This window comes from Globicephala melas, unplaced genomic scaffold (genome assembly GCF_963455315.2).
Source record: "Globicephala melas unplaced genomic scaffold, mGloMel1.2 SCAFFOLD_642, whole genome shotgun sequence".
Lineage (NCBI taxonomy): Eukaryota > Metazoa > Chordata > Mammalia > Artiodactyla > Delphinidae > Globicephala > Globicephala melas.
Genome location: NW_027207798.1, coordinates 63,381 through 88,896, shown reverse-complemented (window position 1 = coordinate 88,896; position 25,516 = coordinate 63,381). Strand labels below are relative to the sequence as shown.

The window sequence follows — 25,516 nt, the reverse complement described above, 5'->3', positions numbered from 1 at the left end:
ATGCACGTTTTCCCAGCATTGCGTGCCGTGTCCCGCATACATCTTCGAACGTGCCTGGTGGCTGCCTCAACCCTCCCAGGGTTATGACTCAGGGCTGGGTGGAGCCCTCGAGAGCGTTTAGGACAACCTGCCCCCAGGGCTGTCCTCCTGCATCTGCTTCTGGTACATGAGGAATGTCAGCTCCTGCTTGATACAGATATTCTGGATAATTAGGGGATACCTATCACATGCGGGCCACTCAGCATCCTGTCTAGGGAGCGTCTGAAATGGATGGACTTCCCACGTAGCAAATCAATAGTTTTGGGTCCTTAACACCGGTACTAGTGTCCTTAGTGCGTATTCATCATACACATAATTATTACATACTTGGTCATTCTTAGAAGGGATGAGCCCTCACCGCATGCCGTCCTTTTAGGTGCTGGGGGGCGAGGCAGAGCATAGCCCATCCTTGGCCTTGGCCCCAGCCCTGGCCTGGCACCTCCCTTCTGGCAGTCACCCTCTGTCTGTTGTGCACACACACACCGGGGTCTGTTGGGTAGTTCATTGCAGGGTCCGTGTTCCTCCTTGCTCCTTCCAGGGTGGGCCATTCCTGTGTTGTCATTACACACACACCTTTTTGGGGGGTTTCCTTCTTACTAGCGGGACCCATGTGCCTTTGTCTGCAAACGGAGTGGGAGTTTCTTACAGTAACTTGTGTTATACTCATGCTGTGGGTCTCCAGGATCTGCTCATGGGCCTCTCTCACGTTGACACCAGGGAGGCCCATTAGGTCGTGCGCCTGCTTTATGGGCACAGGCCATACAGTACTCCCTGCGTTCATCTGCGCTGTGCATACACAGTGTGGATTCTGGCAAGCTGCTTGGTATGTGGTTCCTCCATCCATGCCCTGTAGTTCTTGTGTGCCTAGTTTGTGTGCAGGTGGGGCAGGCATTTCCTGTATTTATCCGTGTCCTGCACAGTCAGTGTGGGTGGGGCCTGAGGGCCTGAGGGCCTGTGATGTGTAGGAGGTATTAAGTGGTTCCACGTCTCTTGTGCACGGCTGCGAAAGTCCCTGTACCTACTTTGTATGCACATGGGGTAAGTATTTCTTGCATTTATTTGTTTTGTGCACACACTGTGGGTCCCAAGAGGCTGCTGCGCACACGGGGTAGTAGGTACTTCCGTGTCTGTTAAGAACGCTGCACGGTCCCGTGTACTTACTTTGTACGCCCGCGGGGTGGGTGTTTCCTGTATTTATTTCTGTTACGCACTTGCATTGTAGGTCCCGGGAACCCTCTCGGTACGGTACACGTGGGCAGTTGGTGATTCTCATGTTTCTCTCACGCACCCAACGCGACGATCCTGTGTGCCCATTCAGTCGGCACGGGGCAGCCGGATGACGGGTAACAAAGCGACAGGCAGTTGCTGAGCCCAGACCGAGCGGCGCGCCCGCGCCCTCCTCCCCCAAACCCCTTCCTGGTCTGGGTACCACTCGCAGCCCCATCCTCTGCCCTGCACCGCAGCGCCCCCGCCGGCCGGGGCCGGCGGCCACGTGTCCTCCTCAGACTCGGAGACGACTTTGCCCGGGGCCCAGGGTCCCTTCCCCTTCAGCCTCCCTTTCCTTGCTCTCCCTCCCCAGCCTTACTGTGTCGGGCACAGGGGAGGTGTTCAGTGACCGTGTCCTGCCCTCCTTGCTTCCCTCCCCTCCCTGCTATTTTTGTCTCCCCCAACCTGCTCTCCTGTTCTCTCCCCCTCCGCTCCCCTAGACCCCCTTGTTCCTCTCCTGGTCTCTGCTCTCACCCCAGCCTGCACTTTCTGCTTTCCCTAGGCTCTGCCTCTTTGTCCCCCACCCTGCCACACACACCTTTTCCAGTCTCATTCTGTATTTCGGACTCTCCATTTATCTCTTGGTGTCTCTGTCTTGTACCTCCCTAAGGATTTCTGTCCACCAGGGCGCCTCTTCCAGTGTCTGTCTGTCTCCATCGACCATATCTCTCTCTGTCTCTTTAGATGTCTCCTCTGTCTCTTGCAGTCTCTGTCCAGGTCTCTGTATCTCTGTGTTTCTCTGCGTCATCACTTTGCCTCTGTAAATCTCTGTCTTTGCTTTCTGTCTCTCACTGTCTGTATTTCTTCTTGTCTCTTTTTCCGTCTTGGCCTCTGTGTCTCTCTTTGCACAGTTCTTGCTTTCTGTCTCTTAGGTTCCCTCTCGGAATCCCTATGTTTCTGTCTACATCTCACGAGTCATCTATCTCCTTGCCTCTGCCCCTCTCTCTCTGTGCCTCTCTCTCTTTCTCTGTCTCAGTCTCTGTATCTTTTGGTCTCTGTCAGTGTCTTTCTGGCTTTGCCTCTCTTGGGCTCTTTCTTCATATCTCTCTGACTCTGCATGTCTCTCTTATCTCCGTGTCTATCTCTCTGTGCCTGTCTCTGTCTCTGTGTCTTCCTATCTCTCTATCTCTCCAGCTCTGTCTTGCCTCTTCCTCCCTCTTTCTCTGAGTGTGGCTCTTTCTCCTATCTCTGGTTCTTGCATGTCTCTCTCTCTTATCTGTGTCTCTGTCTCTCTCTCTCTGTGACTATTCACATCTGCTGTCTGTCTGCTTCTTTGTGGCTGTTTTTTGGCTCTTCATCTTTCTCTCTGCATGGATCTCTTCTCCTTATCTCTTTGTCTCTGAGTGTCTCTGGTTCTTAGTGCCTCTCTCTGCTTTCATGTCCCCATCTGCTCTCCCCACCTCTCTCCTCACCACCCGCCCATGCCTGTGTCTACATGTTTCTGTGTCTCTGGCATCTCTCTGCCTCTGTTAGTCTCTCCCTGCCTCCGTATCCCCTGTACTCCCACCCTCTCCTCTCTCCCTTTCTTTCCTGTATTCTGTGTCTCTGGTGTCTCTTTGAGTCTCTGGGTCTTAGGACATCTCCGTGCCTTTGAGTCCCCCTCTGTTCCCCACCCCTCTCGCTCTGTCTCTGTGTTCATATGTTTCTGTGTGTCTCTGTGTCTCTCTGACTCTATGTCTCTGTCTCTGGGCATCTCTTTGTCTCTATGAGTCTTTCCCTGCCTCTGAGTCCTCTGTGCTCCCTGCCTATTCCCTCTCCCTTTTCCCCCTTGTCTCTGTCTCTGGATGTCTCTGTGTCTCTGTGAGTCTCCTGGCCTCAGGGCACCTCCCTGCTTTTGAGTCCCCCTCTGCTCCCTGCCCCTCCCTTTCCCCTCTGTCTCCTTCTGTGTGTCTCTGTGTATCTCTGTGTGTCTCTGTAGGTCTCTGTGCTTTTCCTTGTCTCTGTGTCCCCCTCTATTCCCCACCCCTCTCCCCTCTCTCTGTTACTGCATCTCTATCTGTTTCAGCCTCTGTCTGTTTCAGCCTATCTCTGCGTGTCTCTGTCTCTGTGAATCTCTGTGTCTCTGTGAGTCTGGGGCCTCTCCCTGCCTCCGTGTCCCCTGCGCTCCCCGCCCTCTCCCTCTCCCTCTCTCCCCCCTCGCTCTCTCGCTCGCGCTCTCTCTCTGAGCATCCTTGGGCCCGGGGTTGCCATGGGGACAAGGTGGGAGCCGGGGATGGCGCGCGCCTGGGCTCGCGCCGGCAGCTCAGGCGAGGAGCAGCGGCCAGAGCAGCGCCAGCAGCAGGCAGCGAGCGGGCGCGGGAGCGGGAGCGGGAGCGGGGGTAGCGTTGGCGGCGGCGGCTCCTCCTCGGCCATCCCCTCGGAGCTGTGCAGCTGACGCGCATGGCGAAGACAGCGGCGCCTACCGATGGGAGCAGCGGTAAGGCAAGGCGGCGCGGCGCAGCCGGGCGGGCGGGCGGGCGGGCGGCGGGCAGCCTCCTCCTCTCCCCAGCTCGCCTGCGCGCCGCCCGCCCGCCCTCCCTTCCTCCCTCTCCCCTCTCAGCCCCTGCCTGCCCGCCCGCGCCGCGCTCGCCCTTCCATTTAAAAATCTTTAAAACTTTGCATATTAATATCTGCGCTTTGCATAATCTGACCCGCGCTTTATTGATTGCAAGAAGCTTAATGCAGCCGGCTCGGCCTATTGCAGAGAGCTCTCCGGGCGGGAGCCGGGCGGGCGCCGCTCGCTCCGCACCGCGCTCGGGCTGCCCGCCGCCGCTGCGGCCCCGGCCCTCTCGCCTCCCTCCCGGCGCCCGGCGTCGGGGCTTTGCCCCCTGGCTGGGTATTTTTATTATTTGGGGGCGAGGTGTGTGTGGGGGGTCGGCTTACTGTTGGTGGCAGCGAGGGAACCAAAGGAGAGATGTGCGTGGTTGTGGGGGGGGAGGGATGGGAAGAAATGGGGACGCAGAGGAGGTGAAGAGGGAGAGAAAAAGGGGAGAAGGGGCAAGAAGGAAGGGGAAAGGAGAGGCGTAGAGGAGGAGGCAGTAGAGAGAGGAGAGAGCAGAGAGCAGTCGACTGGGGACGGAACTGAAAGGACGGAGGAGCAGAGCGGAGACAGAGAAGAGAAAGGAGGGAGGCCCAGGAGCGCAGACTAGAGAAAGAGCGGCCGGCCGGGAGCTGGCGGAGGAGGCGGGCGGTGGGCGCTTTCATCGCTGCCGCCCCCAGGCCAAAAAAAATAAAGGAAAAGAGGAAAAAAATAACACCAGTAAAAAGACGAAAATAAACCACATCGCGGCTGGGGCCATCATATACAAAAAGGAGCGAGCGCAGAGAGGAGAGACAAGGTGGCATCTGCGCCCGACTGGCTTCGTTCGGCGCTTTGGAGAGGCTCCCCGGGCTGGGCGGGATCCCCATTTTGGACCCTGCATTTGGGGAGCGGGCGACTGTGGAGAAAATGAGGCGAGAGGGGGTCAGGGCCGGTGGCGGTGCCGCCTGTTTGTTTGTTTGTTTGTTTCCTCCCTTTCCTGGGGGTGTGGGGGCCGGTGTAGTGTGATGATGGTGAGGTTATTGGTTGGTGATGCTGTCTGAAGCTCGGAAGCAAGCAGGGTGCATGGGGGGGGAGAGGTAAGAGGGCACGGGCAATGAGCAAGGGCTGGGGGTGGGAATGAGGGGCAAGAGAAAGAAACGGGGTGCCTCGGACTGCCAGAAGGGTGGAAGCCGGCATTGGGGCTCCAAGAGGCATCGGCATCTCTGGCCGGAGAGGTGGGCAGCAGAGCTCCAGGGCACCCGAGCGATGTTGGGGAGCCAGGGTGCGCCCCTCAGTTCTCTGGGCAAAGTCTGTAACTTGGGGAACCCCCTTGGCCGCCTCCTCCTGCCTCTTGTCTCCCTTCTCTTTTCTTCCTCTCATGTCCTACCTCGGGCTCCTTTTTCTCCATCTCCTTTGCTGGTGTCTCTTTCCCCCTGTTTTCCAGTTCTCTGTCTCTTCCTCCTCTCCACAAAAACTACCCCCCACCCCCTCAGGTTTTCTTTTTTTGCCATCTTCCTTTTCTCCACCCTCCCTTTCTTTTTCTCTCTTTTCCCCCTTCCCCCTGTCTCCCTCCCTGCCACTCATTTTCCCTGTCGCCCCGTCCTTTCTACCCCCTCCCTCAGCTTCATTTATTCATCACTTTTGTAGCATTGGGCTTGAACAGCGTGCCAGGGAGAGGGGCTCTGTGCAAAGACAGGACTGCCCCAAGTTCCCACCAGAGCCTAAGCCTTATTCCGCAGACCCATGTATTTCCACCCTCTTTCATCCCTGCTGGGGGCGTGGGTCTGCCCCGGGTGGGGGGGCTCTAGCGCCATCCCCCTCTTTCCTCTGGCCTCCTGGAGAAGTCCTACTGGATGCTTACTGGGGCCATGGCAGGGGGAGGGGAGGACTTCAAGTGAGGGCTCATGGTTCTGGACTCAGCCCCGCCGAGAGAGAAGGGTGTGGACGGAAAAGAAAATGACACGGATGGCTAGTGGGAAGTGAAAAGGGGAGGCCGTGTGTGCGGGGGTCCATCTGAGAGGGTCCTCAGAGCTTTCACGCCCCAGGTAAAAAATCCAAAGAGAAAGCCTCTGGCCTGCTGACCACTCCCCGCTCTCTCCCTCCATCCTGAGGCCTGCAGAGTTAGGGAGCAGGTCCTGGATTTAGGGAAAGACCCAAGGAGACTCTTAACTCAGTAGTTGTTAGCCTCTTACCATCCTGCCAGGTGAATTTGCCCCCTCCCGCAGGGCGGGAAGGGAGAGAGTGGTGTCAGTGAGCAGTGAAGGGCTGGAGAGCACAGTCAGACCATGGCGGCCGTGTGCATGTGTACACGGCCTGCGGGCATTGAGAGAGGCGTGCAGGACGGACTGACTGTGTGCAGGGCTTGGGAGCCTCGGCAGAGTGAAGAGAAAGGTAGAATCATGCCGTGTGTGTCCGGCGGGGGTGGGGCCGGCACTCGGGGTTTCCATTGTGGGTGAGGCGCGTGCAGGGGGGAGTTGGCGCGCGTGTTTATCCTGGGAGTTCCTTTCCTCGCCTCGATGTCCGTGGAGCCCTCGCTGCGTGTGCACTCGGGAGGCACTCTGGCTCCGTGCGTGGCGGCCGTTGGCGCGTGTGCAGGTTTGTGTGCCAAGTCTGGCCTCGGCGGTGAGTACGTCAGTCTGTACGTGCAGCGTGGTTGGCCTACAGGCTCTGCGTGCAAGCACTAGGTCTGACTGTGGTGTGTGCCCCAAGAGTACACGTGAAATAAAGTCACCTGTGTGAACGCATAATACCGTTTCGACATGCAGCTATTATTACTGTTGTTGTTGTTATTCTCGTTAGGTGTCTCTGGGTCTCTGTGTGTCCCGGGTCAGAGGGAGGGTGGGTTTGTGGAGCAGGGTCCCGGTTTAGTGATTAGAAATGTGAACAGAGGTCGTGGGCGTAGGGGTGGGCTTAATAGCATGCTTGCACAGCAGCCTTGAAGCTGGGTTCAAGAAGACACAACAAGCAAAGGTCCCCCCTCCCCGAAGTCTGCCAGCCCACAGAAACCTTCCCTGGCTCTTCCGTAGTAACAAAGCGTCCTGTGGCAGGGGGTGGCAGGCAGGCCAGGAGGGAATCGCATCAAGGCCACCGGCAGCATCTCCAGCTGCTGGTAATGGGATTCCGCATCTACTTCCTGATTTCTGGTTAAGGCTGGACAGAGGCCCATCCACGTCCATTGGAAAGTTCCAGATCCCCATTTCCCGTAGGCCGCTGGCCAGCCCTCCGGCCGGTTGCAGTGCCGTCCTTGGGGGCCTTGGTTGCCCTCACTTCCCTCTGTCAGTCTTTGCAGGGAAAATGGAGGGTGTCTGTTTCACGGACCGTGGTATGGAAAGAACTGAGCCACGGTGTGTGTGTCTGTGTGTGTGTGTGCGCCCACACCCATGCTGTGTGTGCGATGGAGGTCAGCCCGTACATCCTAAACAGCATGCTAGCCAGATTTTTTTCCAGCAGACCCATCAGTGGTCACCCCAGGCCCCCTGCATTCTGCTTCATACACGTTCGCTCCTTGCATGCAGGGGCCATAGGCCAGAATCCTTTCCCCCACCGATGTGACAGCCAAGCTAGGGCCCCCAACCTCAGCACCCCCCTGGGTAGAGCTTGTCAGAGCTCTGATGCATGTTCGTAGTGTGTTGGGGCATGACCCTGGATGGGGGGACAGATGGCTATGCCAGTGGGCACTTGGACTTAGATGGGGGCAAGGAAGCAGTTTCCCTGTCTGGCATGTGGTGGTTAATTTCCAGTATTTTTTTAAGGATTGAAATGGTTGAGAAACCTGAGTGTGGGGAATTGTTGGAGGAGAGAGTGGACTTGGGGGTCTCCTCAGACCGGGGTCTGTTCTTTCTTCTAAATATATATCACTCATTGTTTTTCCCTTGGGCCTAACAACTCCTAATCTAATAATAATAATAATAATAATAATAACGATGACGACGCCTCTTACAACCGCCTACCTCTTACGGCAGCCCTGATGGTGCCCCTTTCACAGATGAGGGCTTGATTCTCTCAGCCTATGAGCACCCAAACGGTGCTAGGACTGAGGTCTTGGACTCCTGGTATCACGCCCGGCCTATCTTTGGAGGTCTGCCCCTCTCCTCTTATCTGTCCCAGCACCATTTCCTTTCTCTGGCTCGGCGCCTTCCCCCACTTCCTCCCTGCCCCCTGAGACGTCCATCCACAGGCCCTCTCCCGGGACCTGTCAGGTGGATGGATGCCTTACGTGCCTCAACAAGGGCTTTGAGGACCTGGGTTTCGCTTTGTATCTTGAAGGGAAAGCCAGCAAAAGAGTGAGGTTGAGAGCCCACTCTGTGGGTGACAGTTTGGGGCTGGCCCTCTTCAATGACGGGGTTACTGATGAGCTTAGGTTCCCCCCCCCTCCAGCCCCTGCTGGTGAGCCCCGTGCTGCACAGCCACTTCCCAGATGCAGGTGGTGGCCTTGAGAGGCAGGTGCCCCTTCCCTCACTCATCCACAGCCCCACCTTCTTTAGATCCCCGGGGCAGGCAGCTTTCCCAGCTCTGACACACTCGGAAGGAGGCTGGAGGTGGTGACCCCACTTCCTAGGTCCCCGAATTCAATAGGTATTTACTGAGTGGTGTGAGTCACCCAGCTAATGAAGTACAGTTAGTTCCCTGAGGTAGTCAGGCCATGGCAGCATGATCACTCCTTACCTGAAAACGATTGTTAGGGACCAACCATGGGCTCTGAAGTGGACCCAGCCTTAGACGAGATTCTGGGTGCCTGGAGCACAAAGGGAGCTTCTGGGTCATCGGGAATCTGGAGGAGGGAGGTGTGCGTTTAAACAGGGAAGTGGGTCTTTGAGGGTGCTCAGGCACTGAGGAAGGGGGCAAGCGGGGAGGGCAGAAAGATGACTGAGGGAAGTGGGGAGCAGGGAGGAAGCGGCCCAGGTTGGGGGCATGGCCCTAAGAGCTGAGGCTGGCACGTTGTCGCAGGGCCTATCTCTGGAGGTTCTGAGAAGTTTGGACTTGATCTCTCTGGCCCTGGGGAGCTATCACGTGTGTGATCTTGAGCGCACGTGTGCATCTTACGACAGCGTGCCTTGGACAACACGGACTAGTGTGTGAGCGTGAGTGAGCGCCTGTGCACACACACACAGCCCTTCACCCCGGCATCCATTCGGACGCGCTCTCCTTCAGAGAAACTGGCAAGGGGGTACTTTAGCCGTCATCCCCAAGACCCTATACCGTTCAGGGCTGTGGCCCGCACACGTGAGTGTAAGAGCAGGCTGGGGACCCTCCCCCACCGGGGTTCGGACTCATGTGGCATTCACAGACTTAATCCCCCGCAGTGAGGCCAGGGAGGCAGCATCTGTCACTTTCAAAAACACAGGCAGCAGAGTCTGGGAGAGACACACTCCGCTTGCTCACAACTGCTTGAAAAGCAGACGCCTGTACCGCGCTAATCCCCATGCCCGAGACAGAAACAGCCCCTCACAGTCCCCGGCACCAAGGCCAGACCCGTACACCTAGTCACTCCCTGCATTCCAGCACGCACACACGTGCACATGCACACACACACGTGTGAAGCACGCCCCTGACATCCTAACTCCCCATATGCACAACCACACGCTCAGATACTCCTTGACTTTAAGCACACCTGGTGGTATCCTAAGCCTTATTCACACACACACACACAGACACACTCACGCACGCACATACACACTCAAACACACAGCCTCGAGATCCACCAGAACCACCGTGGGCAGCGGTCATTGAAGAATGACCGCCTGAGCGGTGCGCCGAGGGGAGGGGGTCGCCCTGAGGCCTGGGCTGAGGGTCATACGACAGGGGACCTCAGAATCCCTTGGGGAAGGGGTCAGGCAGACCCTGAAAGGGCTCCGTTGGTCTGGACGGTTCTGCCAGGTAAGGGAGACTCAACAAACACAGGCCAGAGGCGGGAGCTGACTAATGGCCGAGGCCGCTGATGGCCGAGATGGCCGGTCAGCGAGGAGGGAGGCTCGACAATGATGTGACTCGGGGCTGGGCAAACGATGGCGCCTTTGGCTGGAGCCGGCTGGGGGGCCACAGACCAGAGAACCGGTGGCCCTTCTCGCCTCAGTGGGGAGAGGGCCAGAGCCGGCTGTGTTGCGACGGGGTGGGTTTCCCAGCCTGGTCCCGCCGGCATCCTGCCTGGTGTGCATGTCTTGGGGTCTTTGTATGGGTGGGTGTGCATGTGTGCGTATGTGTGTGTACGTACATCAGCGTGCACCTGCCTCCGTAGAACTTTGTGTCCTGGGCACTCTGGTGGTGGGGCAACTGTGTGCATCTTTGTGTGTGCATTTGTGTGTGTGTGTACATACCCACCCGCAAAGTGTTCAGGGACCCTTCCGGAGGCACCTCGTGTACCTTTGTGCTCCTACCTGCATGTGTGCATTGAGTGTGCAAGGACCTTTCTTTTCATGAGATGCTGTGCACTCTTGTGTGCTTGTATTTTTTTCGGTGTTGGGTGAAGGTTGGGGTGAGGGAGAAGGAGTGGCCCGGACTCCAGCTGTCCATGCACCTGGTGGCCCACAAGGCTGCCTTTGTGCGTCCGTCAGAGCCTCTGTCTGGGCATCAGCGGGTGTGGGCTTGTGTGCTTGCCTGCTCCAGCGTCTGAATATCTGTGTGTCCACACAGCGTCTCCCTCTGAGCATAGCTGTGGGTGGGGTGGGCTAGACCAGATGAGGGAGACATCTCCCTGAATCTATGCATCATCCCTCTGGAGGGGGTCACACAACCCCGGCTGGGCCTGGCTGGGACCCAGCAGCACCGCACAGTGCAGACCGCCCCTCCTCCTTCTTTTCCCCGCGTGACCTTTGAGCACAGCAGCCCCAAATACATATTTATCAGAGGGGCTGTGGGGACCAGCCCCTCCCCACCCCTCCCCTCAGGGCCCAGCCTGCCTGGCTGCGGAGAAATTAACCTTGTGACACAGGAGCTCGCTGACACCCTGGCCCCCTCCCCATCTGCGCGGCACATATGAGCATGGGTGGGTGTGCGTGAGAGAGAGGCAGAGAAGAGGTACTCATCCAGGCTGGAAAGGGGAAGAGGGACATACAACTGTACCCACGTCCATGTCATTCTTGACACACACACAGACACACACACACAGACACACGCACACACACCCTCCAAACTACAAAGTATAGTCAGAGACTTTGAAATTTTGAAATGGATATACATGCAGACACATGCAGTGGTTCTAAAATAGACACACGCACACACATTCTCGAAAACATGACAGATCTGTGCACCCGTGGGTCCTGAGACCCAGGTACCTGTACCCTTGGCCAGAGATTTTCTTCAGAAAACACGTAGATAGAAAAGCCTACAAACCCACACAGATGCTTGTGCACACGTCTCCAGAGATGTTGAAACGGACATACCAGATACAAAAACAAGGATAAGCACGCACTCACACACAGGTATGAAAGCCCAGACATCTATGCGTGCTCGTAGGTACCGAAACATCACACGGCAAGACAAATACTAAAACACCAGGGTGCTCCTCACGTGGAGAGTCTTTTCAACAGGAAAGGTACAAACACAGATACTAAATATGGCGGCATCTCAGCCCACATGCCCATGGGTGCACACAGGCCACGTTCAGAAGCCCCACAGGGAAGCCACTCACAGTGACCTGAAGGGACGTGTTCTGAGTTATAGCACACAGACATTCCCCACTTTAGACTTGTTCCCTTAGAGCAAAATGAAAATGGGTAGATGCTCAGGTCTAAAAACGTTCACGGAATGAATTCATTCATCACACATTCACGGAATGAATTCATTCATCACACAGGAACTGGGCCCTACGTGAGCCAGGCCCTATCTTAGAAGCTGGGGAACAGTGATTTACAAGACAGACCTGGGCCTTGCTCTCCAAGAGCTTGGAGCCAACAGGATGGGTACTGATTGGACCTCAGTGTGTAGTTGGTTATGAACAGTGATATCATCTGGGAAGGAAAGGAACAAGGGGCCGGGGGAAGGGATCGTGGGAGAACTTGGTTGAGATCGGTGGGTCAGGTGTAAGCCCTCTGTGGACACGACATTTAAGCTGAGCGTTAGACACAACATACTGATTCTAAACGTGCACACACATCCCTCCCAAAACTTACTGAGGCCGCACAGGCATAAATAATGCAGGACGCAGATGCCCCCACCCCCAGTCCTCTGTACCTCAGTGACCCTTTAGAAAACTCCTCTGGTGGAACATGGGGTCCCCCTGGCTGGGGTCCAGCTGTCTGGGCTCTGACAGAGATGCAGAGTGTGCCAGGGCTGTGCTGCCTGGGAGGGTCCAGGGGGCTTCACTGAGGAGGTGACATGGAGAATTGTGGGCAAGGTCCAGAGGAAAAGGGGAGGCAGAGGGCTGTCCAAATAGAGGCACTCCCGGGAATTCCCTGGCGGTCCAGTGGTTAGCACATCGCAATTCCACTGCAGGGGCTGTGGCTTCGATCCCTGGTCGGGAACTAAGATCCCGCAAGCCTCGCCGTGCAGCCCAAAATAAAAAATAATAAAAAATAAAGAAATAGAGGCAGTCCCTGTGCACAGGCACGGAGGTGTGAGCACACGTACACATCACTGGACTTGCAGGTGTGTTCAGGTAGGGGCGAGCAATGAAGCTTGACGTCACTGGGAAGGGCTGTGAGGCTCGGATTTCTTTCAGGCGCACCGCGTAGACAGAAGGGCTTTGAGGAGGGGCTTGACAGGATGTGAGCCACGCACTAAGTCAGGGATCTCAGAGTCTGGTGAGGAGGAGGGACGGGAGGAGGCCCCCTGCCCTGCCCATCCACCCTGGGAACCCTGGACAAGGCCTGGCCAGGGCGGTGACACAGCTGCCTTCCCCCTGCTCCAGCCCCTTCTCTCTGCCGCTGGACAGAGTTGAACAAGCTACAACTTGCTCCCACAGGGAGATTTGCTGGGAGGTGGAGGTCAAGGGTTACAATCCCTTTTAGTGACCATTGACACTCTGCTGTTTCCTGAGGCCTCCTGTGGCCAGGCCTTAGCTGGCTGCCAAGGTGCACGGATGAGCCAGTCCCTTCCCTGCCCCAGTGGAGTCCCCAGGATGGGAGGGTCGACCCTGAAGGAGCCTTGTCTGGGACTCCAAGGGTTTAGTGAAGGCGTCTGGAGCTTGTTCTTAGAGAATGAATGGGTCAGAAAGCCCCACATGGTATATGGGGAAGCAGTGAGGATGGAGCTTGGTTTTTGAAGGTGAGACCAACTTTCATCTGCCATCGTGAATCCCCCAACATGCTTAGAACATCTTCTTTAGCCCAGAAGCCCTGCATGAACTGGTACCTGCTTGCCTGTTCAACTTCCGCACCTTTCCTCCTGCCTCCAGAAGCTCAGGCCACTCTGGCCTTCTTGCTCTTCTGCAAACACATCAACCTTGGTCCTGCTTCAGGGCCTTTGCACCTGCTGTTCCTTTGGCCAGGAAAGCTCTTACCCCCAGCACTACTCAAAGCCCACCTTCCCCAACAGGCCTTTCCTGACCTCTCAGTCTAAAGTAACATCCCCTTGTAACCTACCCCCTCACCTGCTTTATTTTCCTTCTTAGCTCTGAGGTGTATATTCTTATCTGCTGTATCTCCTCCTCCACTAGAAAGTCAGCACTGTGAGGGCAGGGACTTTGCCTTGTTCACGGCTGTATCCCCGCTGCCTAGAACGATGTTCAGCACACAGTGAGCGCACAGTGGACGTTTGTCAGATGAACAGGAGCTGGGTCCCTTGCCATCCACTTGTCCAGTAGAACAGTAGAGCTGGACGTTGGCGGTGCTGAGCACGAGTGGAGGGAGCTCACCTCCCGGGGCAGAAGGGGGCCTGCACCTACCAGTGTGGTAGGGGCATCGGCCAGTCAGGCCACCTCCTGCCTGAGGAAGGAAGCCAGCTGGCCGAAGCAGCTAGACTCCACACCCATCCTCCCGGGCCTGTGCACTCCACTCCATCTTCCTGACAATGCTCCCCTCACCCCAGCGGACGCACCCTTGCCCCCGCATCATCGCGTCCGCTTACCCCCCAACTGTTGCCCTTCCCCCACTCCCTGACCCTGACAACCCACCCCACGACAGGAAAAGGCAGACCCCAGACTGCAGGGTCGCACACACCCTGCTTTGAGTCCCAGCCACGGCTGTGGGCAAATCACATCACTCCTTTTAAAACCTCAATTTTTCTCGTCGGCAAAATAAGGTTTTTGTAGGGATCAAGAGTGATCTGGTGTGTGATGATGATGCTAATAATAGCTGCTATTTATCGAGGCCCTGCCAGGTGTTGGGCATTGTGCTAGGCGCTTTGAACATTTTTTTTTTCATTAAAAAAAAAAAAAAAAAAAAACAGAGAAAAAAAAAATCGAGCACGGCGTGTCCCCAGAGTGTCAGGCCTGGTGTGCGGGGCTGTGAATCACAAAGGTGAACACAGCCCGTCTGCACAGACCTTACTATTCCTACGTGTGCTCACACACCCACCTGAAGTACCGCACCAGGCAGGCGGTGGGGGCTTGCGCTCCTGCTAGGCCCCTTTCAGCAGAAGCCTCAAAGGGTGGTTTGGAGGCCACTGAGGCAAGCAACTCTCACAGATGAGAGAGCAGCCCAGCCATCCCCAATCCCTCTTTACTAACTCAGCGGGAACTCCCATTGTTCATATGTGGATTGCAGGGCTTGACACAGGGTCTGACCTAGAATTGGCCTCAGGAAGTGCTTATTGGATGAATGAATGGATGAATGAATGAACAAGTGAACAAAGGAACATATAAATATATATTTTTGGCTGTGCCACGCGGCATGTGGGATCTTTAGTTCCCTGACCAGGGATCGAACCTGTGCCCCCTGCAGTGGAAACTCGGAGTCTTAACCACTGGGTCGCCATGGAAGTCCCTAAAGGAACATATTGAGCCTGGTGTCTTCATTGCATTTGTTCCTCCCAAGACAGAGTACCAGGACACGCCTTCCTCCTGCCCCCTCGCACTGCATTCCCTTCCGCACCCTGCACATCCTACTCACATACATCATTTGTGGGCTGATCATCCTAATATCATTTCCACCACTTACTTGCCCCTTTCTGTGTCAGTCCCTCTCCTAAGTTGGTTGTAAGCATGGTCTTTTTGACTTCTCACACCACCACTGTGAGGCAGGTGTTATCCCCGTTTTATGTTTGAGCAAACTGAGGCTCAGAGAGATGAAGTGACTTGCCCAGGGTCACACAGCTTTTTGACCCCATGCTCTTCCACTCCGTAGAATCTCACGCCCTCTCACTAGTCCTCTGGCCCACGTGCACACTTGATCTTTCAGGTTTTTCTCCTCTCGGCAGTGGGATGGCACAACCCAGGAGCCGGCTTTGGTCCCAGCTCTGTTACAACCAGCTGTGTGATGCTGGGAAAATCCATTCCTTCCCTCTGGGCCTCGGCTTCCCCTCCAGCTGTCCCTCCTGCCCAGAAGCCCTCAGCCAGTTTCCTGAAGCGGGGACAGGGCACAGAATTCGGCTAGGTCCTACCCTGTCCTCTCTAATAGAGGAGAAACCAGAGGAGCTTCTCCACTCAGCAGATTTCAGATTCATTCACGTTCTTGGGGGCTCTGGGCTCGGCTGGGCTTGGAGGCAGGGGGAACATGAGACGAGCCTGTCTGGGAAAGGGAAAGGGGTCAGAGGAACGCCGCTCATCGTGTGTCTGCCGAGCGCCTTGCCACAGTCCTGCTGATGGAAGACTCATGAGCCCCGCCTTTTGCAATTACAAACAGGTGTTAACTCATGTGACACATGTTCATTGTAGAAAAAGTAGAAAATGCAGATATGCAATGGGATAAAAAATCACACCGTGATCATCTAGTTAAATGAAAAAAAAAAAAAATTAACTTCTTGGGCTTCCCTGGTGGCGCAGTGGTTGAGAGTCCGCCTGCCGATGCAGGGGACACGGGTTCATGCCCCGGTCCGGGAAGATCCCACATGCCGCGGAACGGCTGGGCCCGTGAGCAATGGCTGCTGAGCCTGCGCGTCCGGAGCCTGTGCTCCACAACGGGAGAGGCCACAACAGTGAGAGGCCCGCGTACCGCAAAAAAAAAAAAAAAAAAAAAAAAAAAAAATAATTAATTTCTTGATGCCTATCTTTCTAGATAGCTTTTTCTCAAATGGGAGTATGCCTACGAGTTTACCCAAAGAATGTATTAAAAGTCAGATGCCTGGGACCAAACTCTGAATTCTGACTTCTGGGACTTCCCTGGCGGTCCAGTGGTTAGAACTCTGTTTTCACTGCTGGGGCCCAGGGACTGGGCACGGGTTCAATCCCTGGTCGGGGAACTAAGATACCCCAAGCTGCACGGTGCGACCAAAAAAAAAAAAAAAAAAAACTTAAAAAAAAAAGAGTTCCGATTTCTGCTCTAAACCTTTCTCTTTAGGAAAATAAAAAAAAAGTGTGTGTGTATGTGCGTGCGTTTCATAAAAATGGAACCATAAACTACATACCAGTTTATAACCTGCCTTTTTTTCCTTCCTAACAATGGATTAGGAATGTAGCTTCCTTGTCAATGAATTTATTTCAAGCATATTTTCTACAACTCTGCAGCCCTCCATTATGCGGCTGCCGCACCATCATGAACTGTACCAGTCCCCAGTCACAGGACATCTAGGTTGTTTCCTGGCATTTCCTATTGTAATTATCCCCAGTTTACAGAAAAGGACATTGAGGCACAGAGAAGTCCCTCACATGTGTGAGAAGCTAAGGCACGATCCAAGGAGAGCTGGGAATGGCTTGGGTGCTGGGGACGGTTCCCAGCCTCACTCAGGGTGGGGCTGAGAGGCCCTGACCAGCGGGAGAGGCTTGGGTAGAAGCCCCTCGCAGAAGACACATGACCATAGGGTTTCCCTGGTGGTCCACTCCCAATGCAGGGGACGCGGGTTCGATCCCTGGTCGGGGAACTAAGATCCCACATGCTGTGCGCACGGCCAAAAAAAAAAAAAAAGAAGAAGAAGAAGGCACATGACCTGTCAGAGGGGAGGTGGGTGGGGGCACTTGAGGAGGAAACTGCCCACCCTCTCCCAGGCCCCCAGACCCAGGCACACTGTGGGCCTGAGCACTGCCCATCGGGCTGCCCCCCAGCCCTCTTGCTGCCGTCCTTCCTGAGCCCTCGCCGCCTGCTCCATCCTTGCCAACTTATCAATAGGTTAAGTGGTCAGGTCAGCGATATTGACCATTTGATTAGGACCTTGTCAGATCAATCCCTGGCTCATCTCACGGACCTCCTCCCCTGCCCGCACACGCTCCCTGCCTCCGCGCCAGGGAGCAGGTGGCTGGGGAAGCCTCCACCCTCCCCACGCAGCACCCCAGGACCCTTCGGGGCTCTTCGGAGCCCTCCAGCAATTTCAGAGAAGGTGAGAGCCAGCCTCGGCCTCACCATCTCCCATCCTCGTCCTGCCGGGTCAGGAGCTTCGAGGGCTGTCTCCAGTTTTGCCCCGCCCCTTGCTTGCCCCACCCCTGCCTCAGGGGCCTCTGTGGGCCCCTCCTGGACCTCTGCCTAGGTGCCGGGTTCCTGCACCCCCTCCTTGCATCCACTCTCTTGCTTGCGGTCATTAGACCTTGTTCACTCTGTCCCGTTTCCCTCGGAGTCTGGTCAGACTGAGCTGCCCCCTCTTGGATGTGTGACCTTGGGCAAGTGATTTCACCTCTCTGAGCCTCCATTTCCTCATCTGTACCGTGAGAATGATCCTCACCAAAGGGTTGTAAGGATTCTTCAAGATCATGCCCGCAGAGCAACGAACCACACCTGGCACGCAGCTAGCACCCCGGAAACCCCGGCTGCTGTCACTATGGGCTACTCTGCTGAATTTAGCTGAGCTGATGTGTTTGTGGGAGATGGTTGCTCTGTCCGTCTGCTCCTCAGTGGAAGTGTATGTGGGCAGTGTGTGTGGGGGGGCTGATGGGCGCTGTCATCCTCAGGCCTGTCCCAAGCTCCAGCTCAGGGCCATACCCTGTACTGGGTGTTGTAGGGACCCCCAGTGGAGCCAGGCTCCAGCCTACACTCCAGAAGCAGTTCTAGTGGCTTCAAGGAGAGCTGAGGGGCCAGGACCTTCTTTCCTTCCCCAGGAAACATTGGAATCTTCCCCTTCTGTGTGGCGCAGCTGCGGGGAACAGGGACTCCGGAGTCAGAGAAGTCAGGGTTCCAGTTCTGCTTCCGTGCCAGGTCACCACGGGCCATCTGCTTTCGCCCTCTGTTCCCCAGAGTTCCCATCTGTGAAATGCGGAGAAGGCACCTTCTCAATGGCTCCCATTCCCATCTTCCAGTCTCAAGGTCCTGCTGGGAATACGGCTCCCAGCTCCCACAGGGCTTGCCTGTCCCGTGGGGAGATGTTAGCTACTTGGAAGAGGGATTTGTCAGGGGAATACGGGGGTTCTGGGACCTGGGAGATGGCACAAGGAGGAGAATTGGAGGCCGACGGGCCAGGGGTGGTCCTGCCTGTGGGCATCGCAGATGAGGGTGGCAGAGGGCAGAGACCAGGGCAGGAGGGGGGCGCTGTCTGCAGGGAGGACCCCAGCCTGAAGGCGCTGTCTGACTCCGGGCCCCTAAGAGGCCCGGGGATTCCCCTGCCCGCCCCGCCATCACTTACACCAATATTGACGGTTAATGCCGTGTCGCCACCGTGTTCAACACTCAGCGCGGCTAATTGTTTTGACTGGGAATCGGCAAGGCGATTAAACGCCATCGATTTTGCCCTGCGCGCTGCATCGATTTTTAAATTTCCTATTGATCCGAGCCCTAAATCTCCTTAACCAAGACCTCACCGTGGAGATGACAGCCGCTGATTAGCTCCGGGGGCGGGGGGGCGGGTAGTGGGCTGCCTTCGAGTGGGGAAGAAACCCCAGCTCCTCCCTCCCCACAGGGACCGGGGGTCCGGGTCCCCTTGACCCCTGAAGATGGAGGCCCAGGTAGAGGGGGGGAGGGGGAGGAGTTGGGCGGACCCCTTGTTACTTTTACACCCCTTCTTTACTTTCCCATTTGGGCTTCTCTCTGGTCTCTGCTTGCGCTCCTTCCACTCCTCCTGTCTGTCTGTCTGTGTCTCCCCATCTCTCTTCTCTTTCCTTTCTTCCTATCTATCTCTATCTGTCTATCATCACTCTCCCCACTGTCTCAGTCCATCTCTTTCTCTTTTCTCTTCCTGGACTCCAGTCCCGCCTCCACCAATTCCTTGTGTCCTTGGCTGGTCCCGGGCCTCAGTTTCCCCATCTGTGCCGGCAGATTTGCCGTGAGATAGAAAAGTAGCCTGCCGAACGTTAAGGTCCACGCCGTCCTGCCCACTCCCCTGAGGTCTCCCGTCTGGGGAGTGCACCCACAGGGACACACAGATGTCAGGCAGCCGTGAGCTTCCTGGCTTGGTGAGCCCACCCACGGGGCTCTCCCTCTCTGAGCCACTGCTTCTGACGTTGCCCACCGTCCACTCATCAGGACCCGCCTGGTGGGAAGTGTCTCCCTCTCCTCCAGTCCCTGCTCCTTCTCTGAATGCCCACAGCAAGGGTGGTCTTTGTGTGGCTTCAAGCAGCTTTTCCAAGAAGACCACGTTCCCAGAGGGCAGGAAACAGGGTTTCAGTAGGAGGCACGAAGGCCTGAGCTTTCTAACCAGCTCCGCCCCTCACCGAGCTGTACGGGATTCTGGGGAAGTCAGTCTCCTCATAGCCTCGCCTGCTGCATCTGTAAAGTGGGAATGACAGCAGCCGTCACTCTGCCTTCCTGCAGGGCTGCAGAGAGGCTCAGCAAACACTCTTGGGAGAGGGTCTCCCCATTTCCTGTAGACCTCTCCGTCCTCCCCATCTTCTACATAGCATGCAGTGGGACCTTTCTGAAGACAAACTGCATCATCTCCCTCCCCCGCAGCTGCTTGGACCAGGCCCTGCTGGGTGCAGCCCCTGCCATCTCTGCAGCCTCATCTTTCCCATGTCTCTCGCTGAGCCCTGCGTGACCAAAGGCCTGATATTCTCTTTCCTCCCATGCGGCCCCTCCACCTGGCTAAAGTGGATTCGTCCGCCAGGCTTGGCTCGGGGGTTGCATCCTCCCTGGGTCTCCCCTGACCTCCCCTGGGATTCCCACTGCATCCTCTGCTTACCCCAGTGTGTGGACATCAGTTCTTTATTCAGTCGCCCCAGCTTGCCTTCGAGCTCCCGGTAGACAGGGCAGAGACCTTGTCTAATCCATCTCCGTACCTCCCACGCTCGGTCCGGAGCCCAGCTCAGATGAGCCTCAGTATTTGCTGATTAACCAAATGAATAAACGAGTGAACAAATATACCAGTTAGAAACATCATCATGACTTTTGTGTTCGTCTCCCCACAGCACACAGGCACCTAATAATGAAGAACCCTTTCACACTTCTTTCTCATTTGACCCTCCCTGCAGTCCTTTGAGATACATAGTTTGTCAATTCATTAATCCCTCCATCCATCCATCCATTCACTCAGTCATCCATCATGTACTTAATGAGCGCCCCACGTTTGCCAGGCCCTCTGTCAAAGGCTAAAGGTGTAAGACACAGTCCCTGCCCTTTAAGGAGCTTCCAGTCTGCTGGGAAAAACAGACGTTCTACAAGAGAAGGCATCTGTTATCCCCATTCATAAGATGGCGACACTGAGACTTAGAGCCCAGAAATGAAGGTAACCAGTGGCTGTCAGGAGTTCACATTCACCAACCTGTGGATCCTGGTGGTGTGCAGGGTCCCTTGGCCCCAGGAGTGCCTCGTTCTGCCCGAGGTGGAGACGTTTCACGATTTCCTCAGGATGCTCAATCCCTTCTCCTCTCTCTCCAGGTTCTCTACTGGACCGGGTTGGTGGCTTGAATGTATTAGCTTCGCTGCTTCTGCCCAAGAGGTAAGGGCCACGGTCCCAGAGCTCTGCTTATTGCTGTGCTCCGGCTCCAGTCTCCTCTCGGAAGCCCCTGCTTTCCCATCCTCACCTCCGGCCCCACCCCGGGGATGCTGCCCTTCCTCGTTCTGCCTCTGTCCTCCGCGAGGTTACTCTGACTGATCTGTGTTTTCATCCTCTGTGTGTCCTGCGGCTTTCTGGCCAAACCCGTGGTTCTGGTTGTTGGTGACCGTGGGGATTTCTGCCAATGAGTGGTAGGTAGGCTCAGTAGGAGAGAGATGGGGGTAACTTGGTGGCTCAGATCACAGCTTGGGGTCAGGCTCTCCCGTGTCAGGATCTCTTTTCTGTCCCTTCCTAACTGCGAGTGACTTGGGACAGTCAGAGCCTCCATTTCCTCGTCTATAAAAGGGCATAATAACAGAACCCACTTTACTCGCGGTCCCGAGGACGGAAGCCTAGTGAGGCCCTTCAGGTTCCAGCTCGGGAGCCAGACAGCACCAGCTCTGCCCGCTGCCAGCTGTGCGATCCTCAGTTTCCCCATCTGTCAAAGGAGGGTAATAACAGCACCCCTGCACACACACACACACAGGATGTGAGGATGAAAGAAGTTACTCCATGAAAGCATGTAGCCTCGGGAGTCAGGAGCCTGAAATGCAGCTGGAAGCTCCCCTGAGCAAGTGAGGATTTGTCAGGCCCCTCCCTGGAGCCCGCTGAGCCTCTCAGACAGAAGCAGGAGTCCTCTAGCCGCTCAGCTCTGCAGGAAGCGGAGGCTCTGGGCATCTGCTCTGGGGTTGGCTCCACTCAGCCTGGTGAGGCCCTGGCAGTGAGCATCTGGGGAGGGGTAGGGACAGGGCCTCTGGGGTGGGACCCTGCCTCGTGCTGCCCCAACCACAGGCCTCAGGACCCCAGGGAGGCCTCTGCTTGCCCTCATAGCCTCGTGGCTCTGGGGTTGCGGGTGGGCGGGGCGTGTCACAGCCTTACTTTGAGAAGCAGATGAAAGCTGTGGGCTAGGGTTTGCGATCTGGTGTGGTAGGGACCGCGGTGGACTGGAAAATGCATTGGCAGGGGTGGGGGGGCTGCCCTTCAGCCCCACTGACTGTCCCCAAGCAGAGACGTACCTGCCACTTGCCAGATTTTCCGATTTTTCAAGAGAAGCCAGGAGTCCAGACTTTAATGTGAAATCTCTCGGTTTTTCAATATTGGCAACTACCCCCACATTTCATAAAGCCCCTTGTGGTCCAAACCACATGTTTCAGGCAAACTTTGGCCCCTGGATTTCCAGTTTTACAATATTTAGTGTAGACTTTCTCCCAGGAAAACGCATCCCTATGTCTACCCAATTGTGCTCCAACCTCAGGATGTTCGCAGACCCCCCGAAACTCACGCATGGGCCCTATTCTAGCCGGTAAGGAACGTAGGCGTCTGAACTACACGACGTGTGCTTTCTCCAGGGAACCAGAAGTGTAGCTTTCCCAGGAACCATCATATTCGCTGATGCTCTTGACGTTGAAAAGAAGGTCAAGGAGCTTCCAGGCTGCAGAATTCATTTGGGGGCTAGAGGCTGGCCTTTGAGAAATGCCTGAAATTTGGGCTAAAGTGACAGAGGTGTTTAAAAGGAATTATGTGTCAGAGTCGGTGGAGGTTGCAGTCAGGGCTGTGATTTTAGTTCTTTGTGTTCAGATAGGTGTTTGTTAAGTATGCAAGGTTTCACGGACATACGCACGACAGATTGGGTAACACGTGCCAGAGAGCTGTTATATCCTAATAAGGAAACTGAGGTTTGGTAGGGGCCACCTCTGTGCCAGGGCCTGTTCCGGGCACTCCCTCCCACCCTGTGAAGTAGCCGTGAGTCACTGTTGCAAGAGAAGGAAACTGAGCCCCAGAGAAGGAAGGCGCAGCTGGCCTAAGGTTACCTAAGGTTACCATGGTAACCTTAATGCTAGAGTCAGAATTTGGACTCAGGTCTGTCTGAACTTCAAGCTCTCATTCTTCCATTTCACCAAAATCCACTCCAGGTTTGGAATCTCCTCCGCGTGGCCAATCTTTGTGCTTTGGGAATGATTTTGATTTGTGGGGTGGGGTGGAGAAGGGAACACCTGAAGTCTTATTTGGAGCCAACCCTGATACATTTAGCAGCGCTAATATTAATCACAGATCATACTGGGGCTACTCGTTGGTGTTTTGATAGAAACTAGAGACAATTATACAATAGAGATGTTTTGTTGATGGAGTCCGTAAACTAAAACTGGCCTTGAAAGCTGTGGCCAAAACATCTGAGTGCTTCCAGGGAAAGTCCAGCCTCCCAGGGACACATGTTTGAAGGGAGCCACACCCTTTTAGGTATTTAATTTTGTTGCAAAACAATTACAACCAACATTGCCCCCACCCCCCATTGTCTTTGCTTTATAACCATACTGGGAAGGTGAGTGGTTCCCCAAAACGTGTCCAGAGGCCTCCTCAATGCCCTGGAGGGAGCTGGAGCATGGAGCCCGGGGTGAGCGAGCCCCCCTCCAGCCCTGGAGGCGCTGGTCTGCCTCTGGTGCCCACGCGGCTCCCCCTCCTTCACTCCCTCTGGCCCTTCCTCTGGCTTTCTTCCCACCCCTGCCCACCCCTGTAAGGCTCACCCTTCCACCTCTCTCAGATCTCCACCTAGGGCTCCCCAACCCCCCTGGCCTGGACTGGCCCCCCTACCCTGTCCTTCCGTCTTGCCATTGTCGCGGTATCTGATCGTATATTCTCCGGGTAGTGTTTCCGTGCCCTAAGCTTCATGGCTGAGGCAGGGAGAGACGTCTCTATTTGTCTAACACGTCGACACCCAGTCCCTGGCACAGTGTAAATGCTCAACTAAGTATTTGCTGAATGGGGACTTCCCTGGCAGCCCAGTGGTTAGGACTCCGAGCTTCCACTGCAGGGGTCACGGGTTCGATCCCAGTCGGGGAGCTAAGATCCCGCATGCCACATGGCATGGCCAAAAAGAAAAAAGTGTTTGTTGAATGAATAAATAAGTGAACACATAGACACATAAACCCACATCTATCCATTTATTCCTTCAGCCACCATTTCCGGGGGATTCTTTTGTGCTGAGCCTTGTGCCGCTAGATCCCGAGAGAAGGATGTAATTCACCTGCCTGGGGGGCCTCAGGGAGTCTTTGGGAGGAGGGGTGGGAAGGCATCTCCTGAGGGTTAGGAGAAGCCAAGGAGGAAGTTGTGGCTCGGGCTGGGGGGTTCACTCCTGGGGGCCATGGATGCTGGCCTGGTCTGAGTCCCCATGGCCACCTGAGGCAGGAGCAGGGCTGTGTCCCTACCTTGTCTCCCTCCCTTCTGTCCTTTCATCATTCCACAAAAAGACACAGTGGCCTTCGGTGTGGACCGGGCCCTGGGGTCCCAGAGGTGACTCTGGCATGAGTGCCGGGGCCTGCCTGGAGTGCCCGCACACCCCGAGGGGGCCTGGAATACCTCGGAAGCAGGAGCTTGGCGGTGGGTGAGACCCGGCTTCCATTGCCGGGTCTGGGGAGGTGACTTGCACAGCACCCAGGGCTGTGTAAGAAAGAAGACGTTGAGCTGCAAGGTGGGCACGTCCTCTCTGGAGGGTGCAGGCGTGGCCCTGGGATGCTCCGGGAAGTGCAGGCCTGCGTGGCAGCACAGATGTTCTGCAGACAAGAACCAAGAAGCCAGTAGGTCCCCCTAGGGTCCTGGGGTTTTCTCTGATCCCCCAGGCCCATTTAGCCACCTCTCTGTTGTGCCCGGGGTGAGGGCTTTGGCTCCAGGAATAGGATGTGTGCGGTTACAGATGTGGCCTTGGGGTGTGGGGCAGCTGCAGCCTCGGTGCGGCGTGGGGGCGGCCCCTTGAGGCTGCTGCTGGGCAGGCCCCAGGGCTTGGTCCATGGGCCACGGCTGTGTGAGGCTGAGGGCCGGGCTGTGCTGCTGTAGCAGGTTGGCCGGGCGCAGGCAGGTGGTGGCGCTCCTCGCTGGGTGTGGAGTTGGGATGGGAGGGGCTGTTTGTCGTTGTGGGGTGCCGGGAAGCCGCTGGAGATCCCTTTGGTTGCCTTTGCTGTCCCTGGCTGGGTGGAGACAGCTGCCACCCACCCAGGACTGGGAGTGGCTGTCAGCCATGGGGTGGGGCATTACAGATGCAGAGGGGGTGACAGTGGCTGGCAACTCTTACAGCTTCTGGGACCGATGAGTCCCTGGCATCCCAGACAGTCCTAGAGCAAACGAAGGCCAGAGTGCCTACCATCCCAGCTAGCATGGAGCCCCAGGGGCTGAGGGCAGGCACTTGACCCTGATTTCACACAGAGGACACTGGTGAGGGCTTGGTGGCAGCGGACAGGTCACAGAGTCTGACCCTAGATGTTCAGCAGTGAGCGCGCGACCCCCACCCCTGGCATTGTCCAGCTCACGTTGCCCGCGGTCTCTGCAGGTCTCTGGTTTCTCTCTTCTCGTCTTCCTCTCCCTGGGGCTCCACCTCCATCGCCCTCTTCTTTTTTCCTTGTCTTGGTCTTCGTCCATGTCTGGCCTCTTCCTCCCATCCTGATTGCCGCCTCTTCCTCTGAGCCTGGATCTGTTTGCAGTCTTGCGTGCAGGGTGTATATGGGTCCGTGTCTAGCTTTCTGTCTCCAGAGAGAGCCATGGGGAGATGTGGACCTGCCGCGGGTGGGGAGAGGGGGCGAGGAAGAGAGAAGGAAAAAAGGCACTTGAAGGAAAAGCAAGAAAGGAGGTGCCCCACCCCCCGACTCCAGGACAGCTTCTGAGGCCCCTGCACAGCCATCGGCCGTCCTCCTCTTGGGGCGCGAGGGGACAGGAGGGCCAGAGGGGTCATCTGAGAAAGGGGGGATCCAGGAATACGCCAGAGAGGAGTAGAGTGGGAGAGAGAGACTCGGGGAGACCCAGAGT

At 56.1% G+C, this 25,516-nt stretch overlaps 1 protein-coding gene across 7 annotated transcripts in view; it reads left to right on the top strand.

The window, feature by feature from the left end:
* The first annotated feature begins 3,562 nt into the window (after nucleotides 1-3,562).
* LOC132596377 (POU domain, class 2, transcription factor 2) overlaps nucleotides 3,563-25,516 on the top strand; it is a 75,527-nt gene continuing 53,573 nt past the window's right edge. For 6 of the 7 annotated variants that reach the window (XM_060293406.1, XM_060293405.1, XM_060293404.1 and 3 more), the window contains exon 1: nucleotides 3,563-3,721. In XM_060293406.1, the coding sequence (XP_060149389.1) occupies nucleotides 3,685-3,721 (37 nt within the window). In that variant the 5' untranslated portion in view covers nucleotides 3,563-3,684. Of the gene's footprint in view, nucleotides 3,722-20,568; nucleotides 20,630-25,516 lie in introns of all 7 variants that reach the window. The other variant, XM_060293403.1, reaches the window with a different exon arrangement.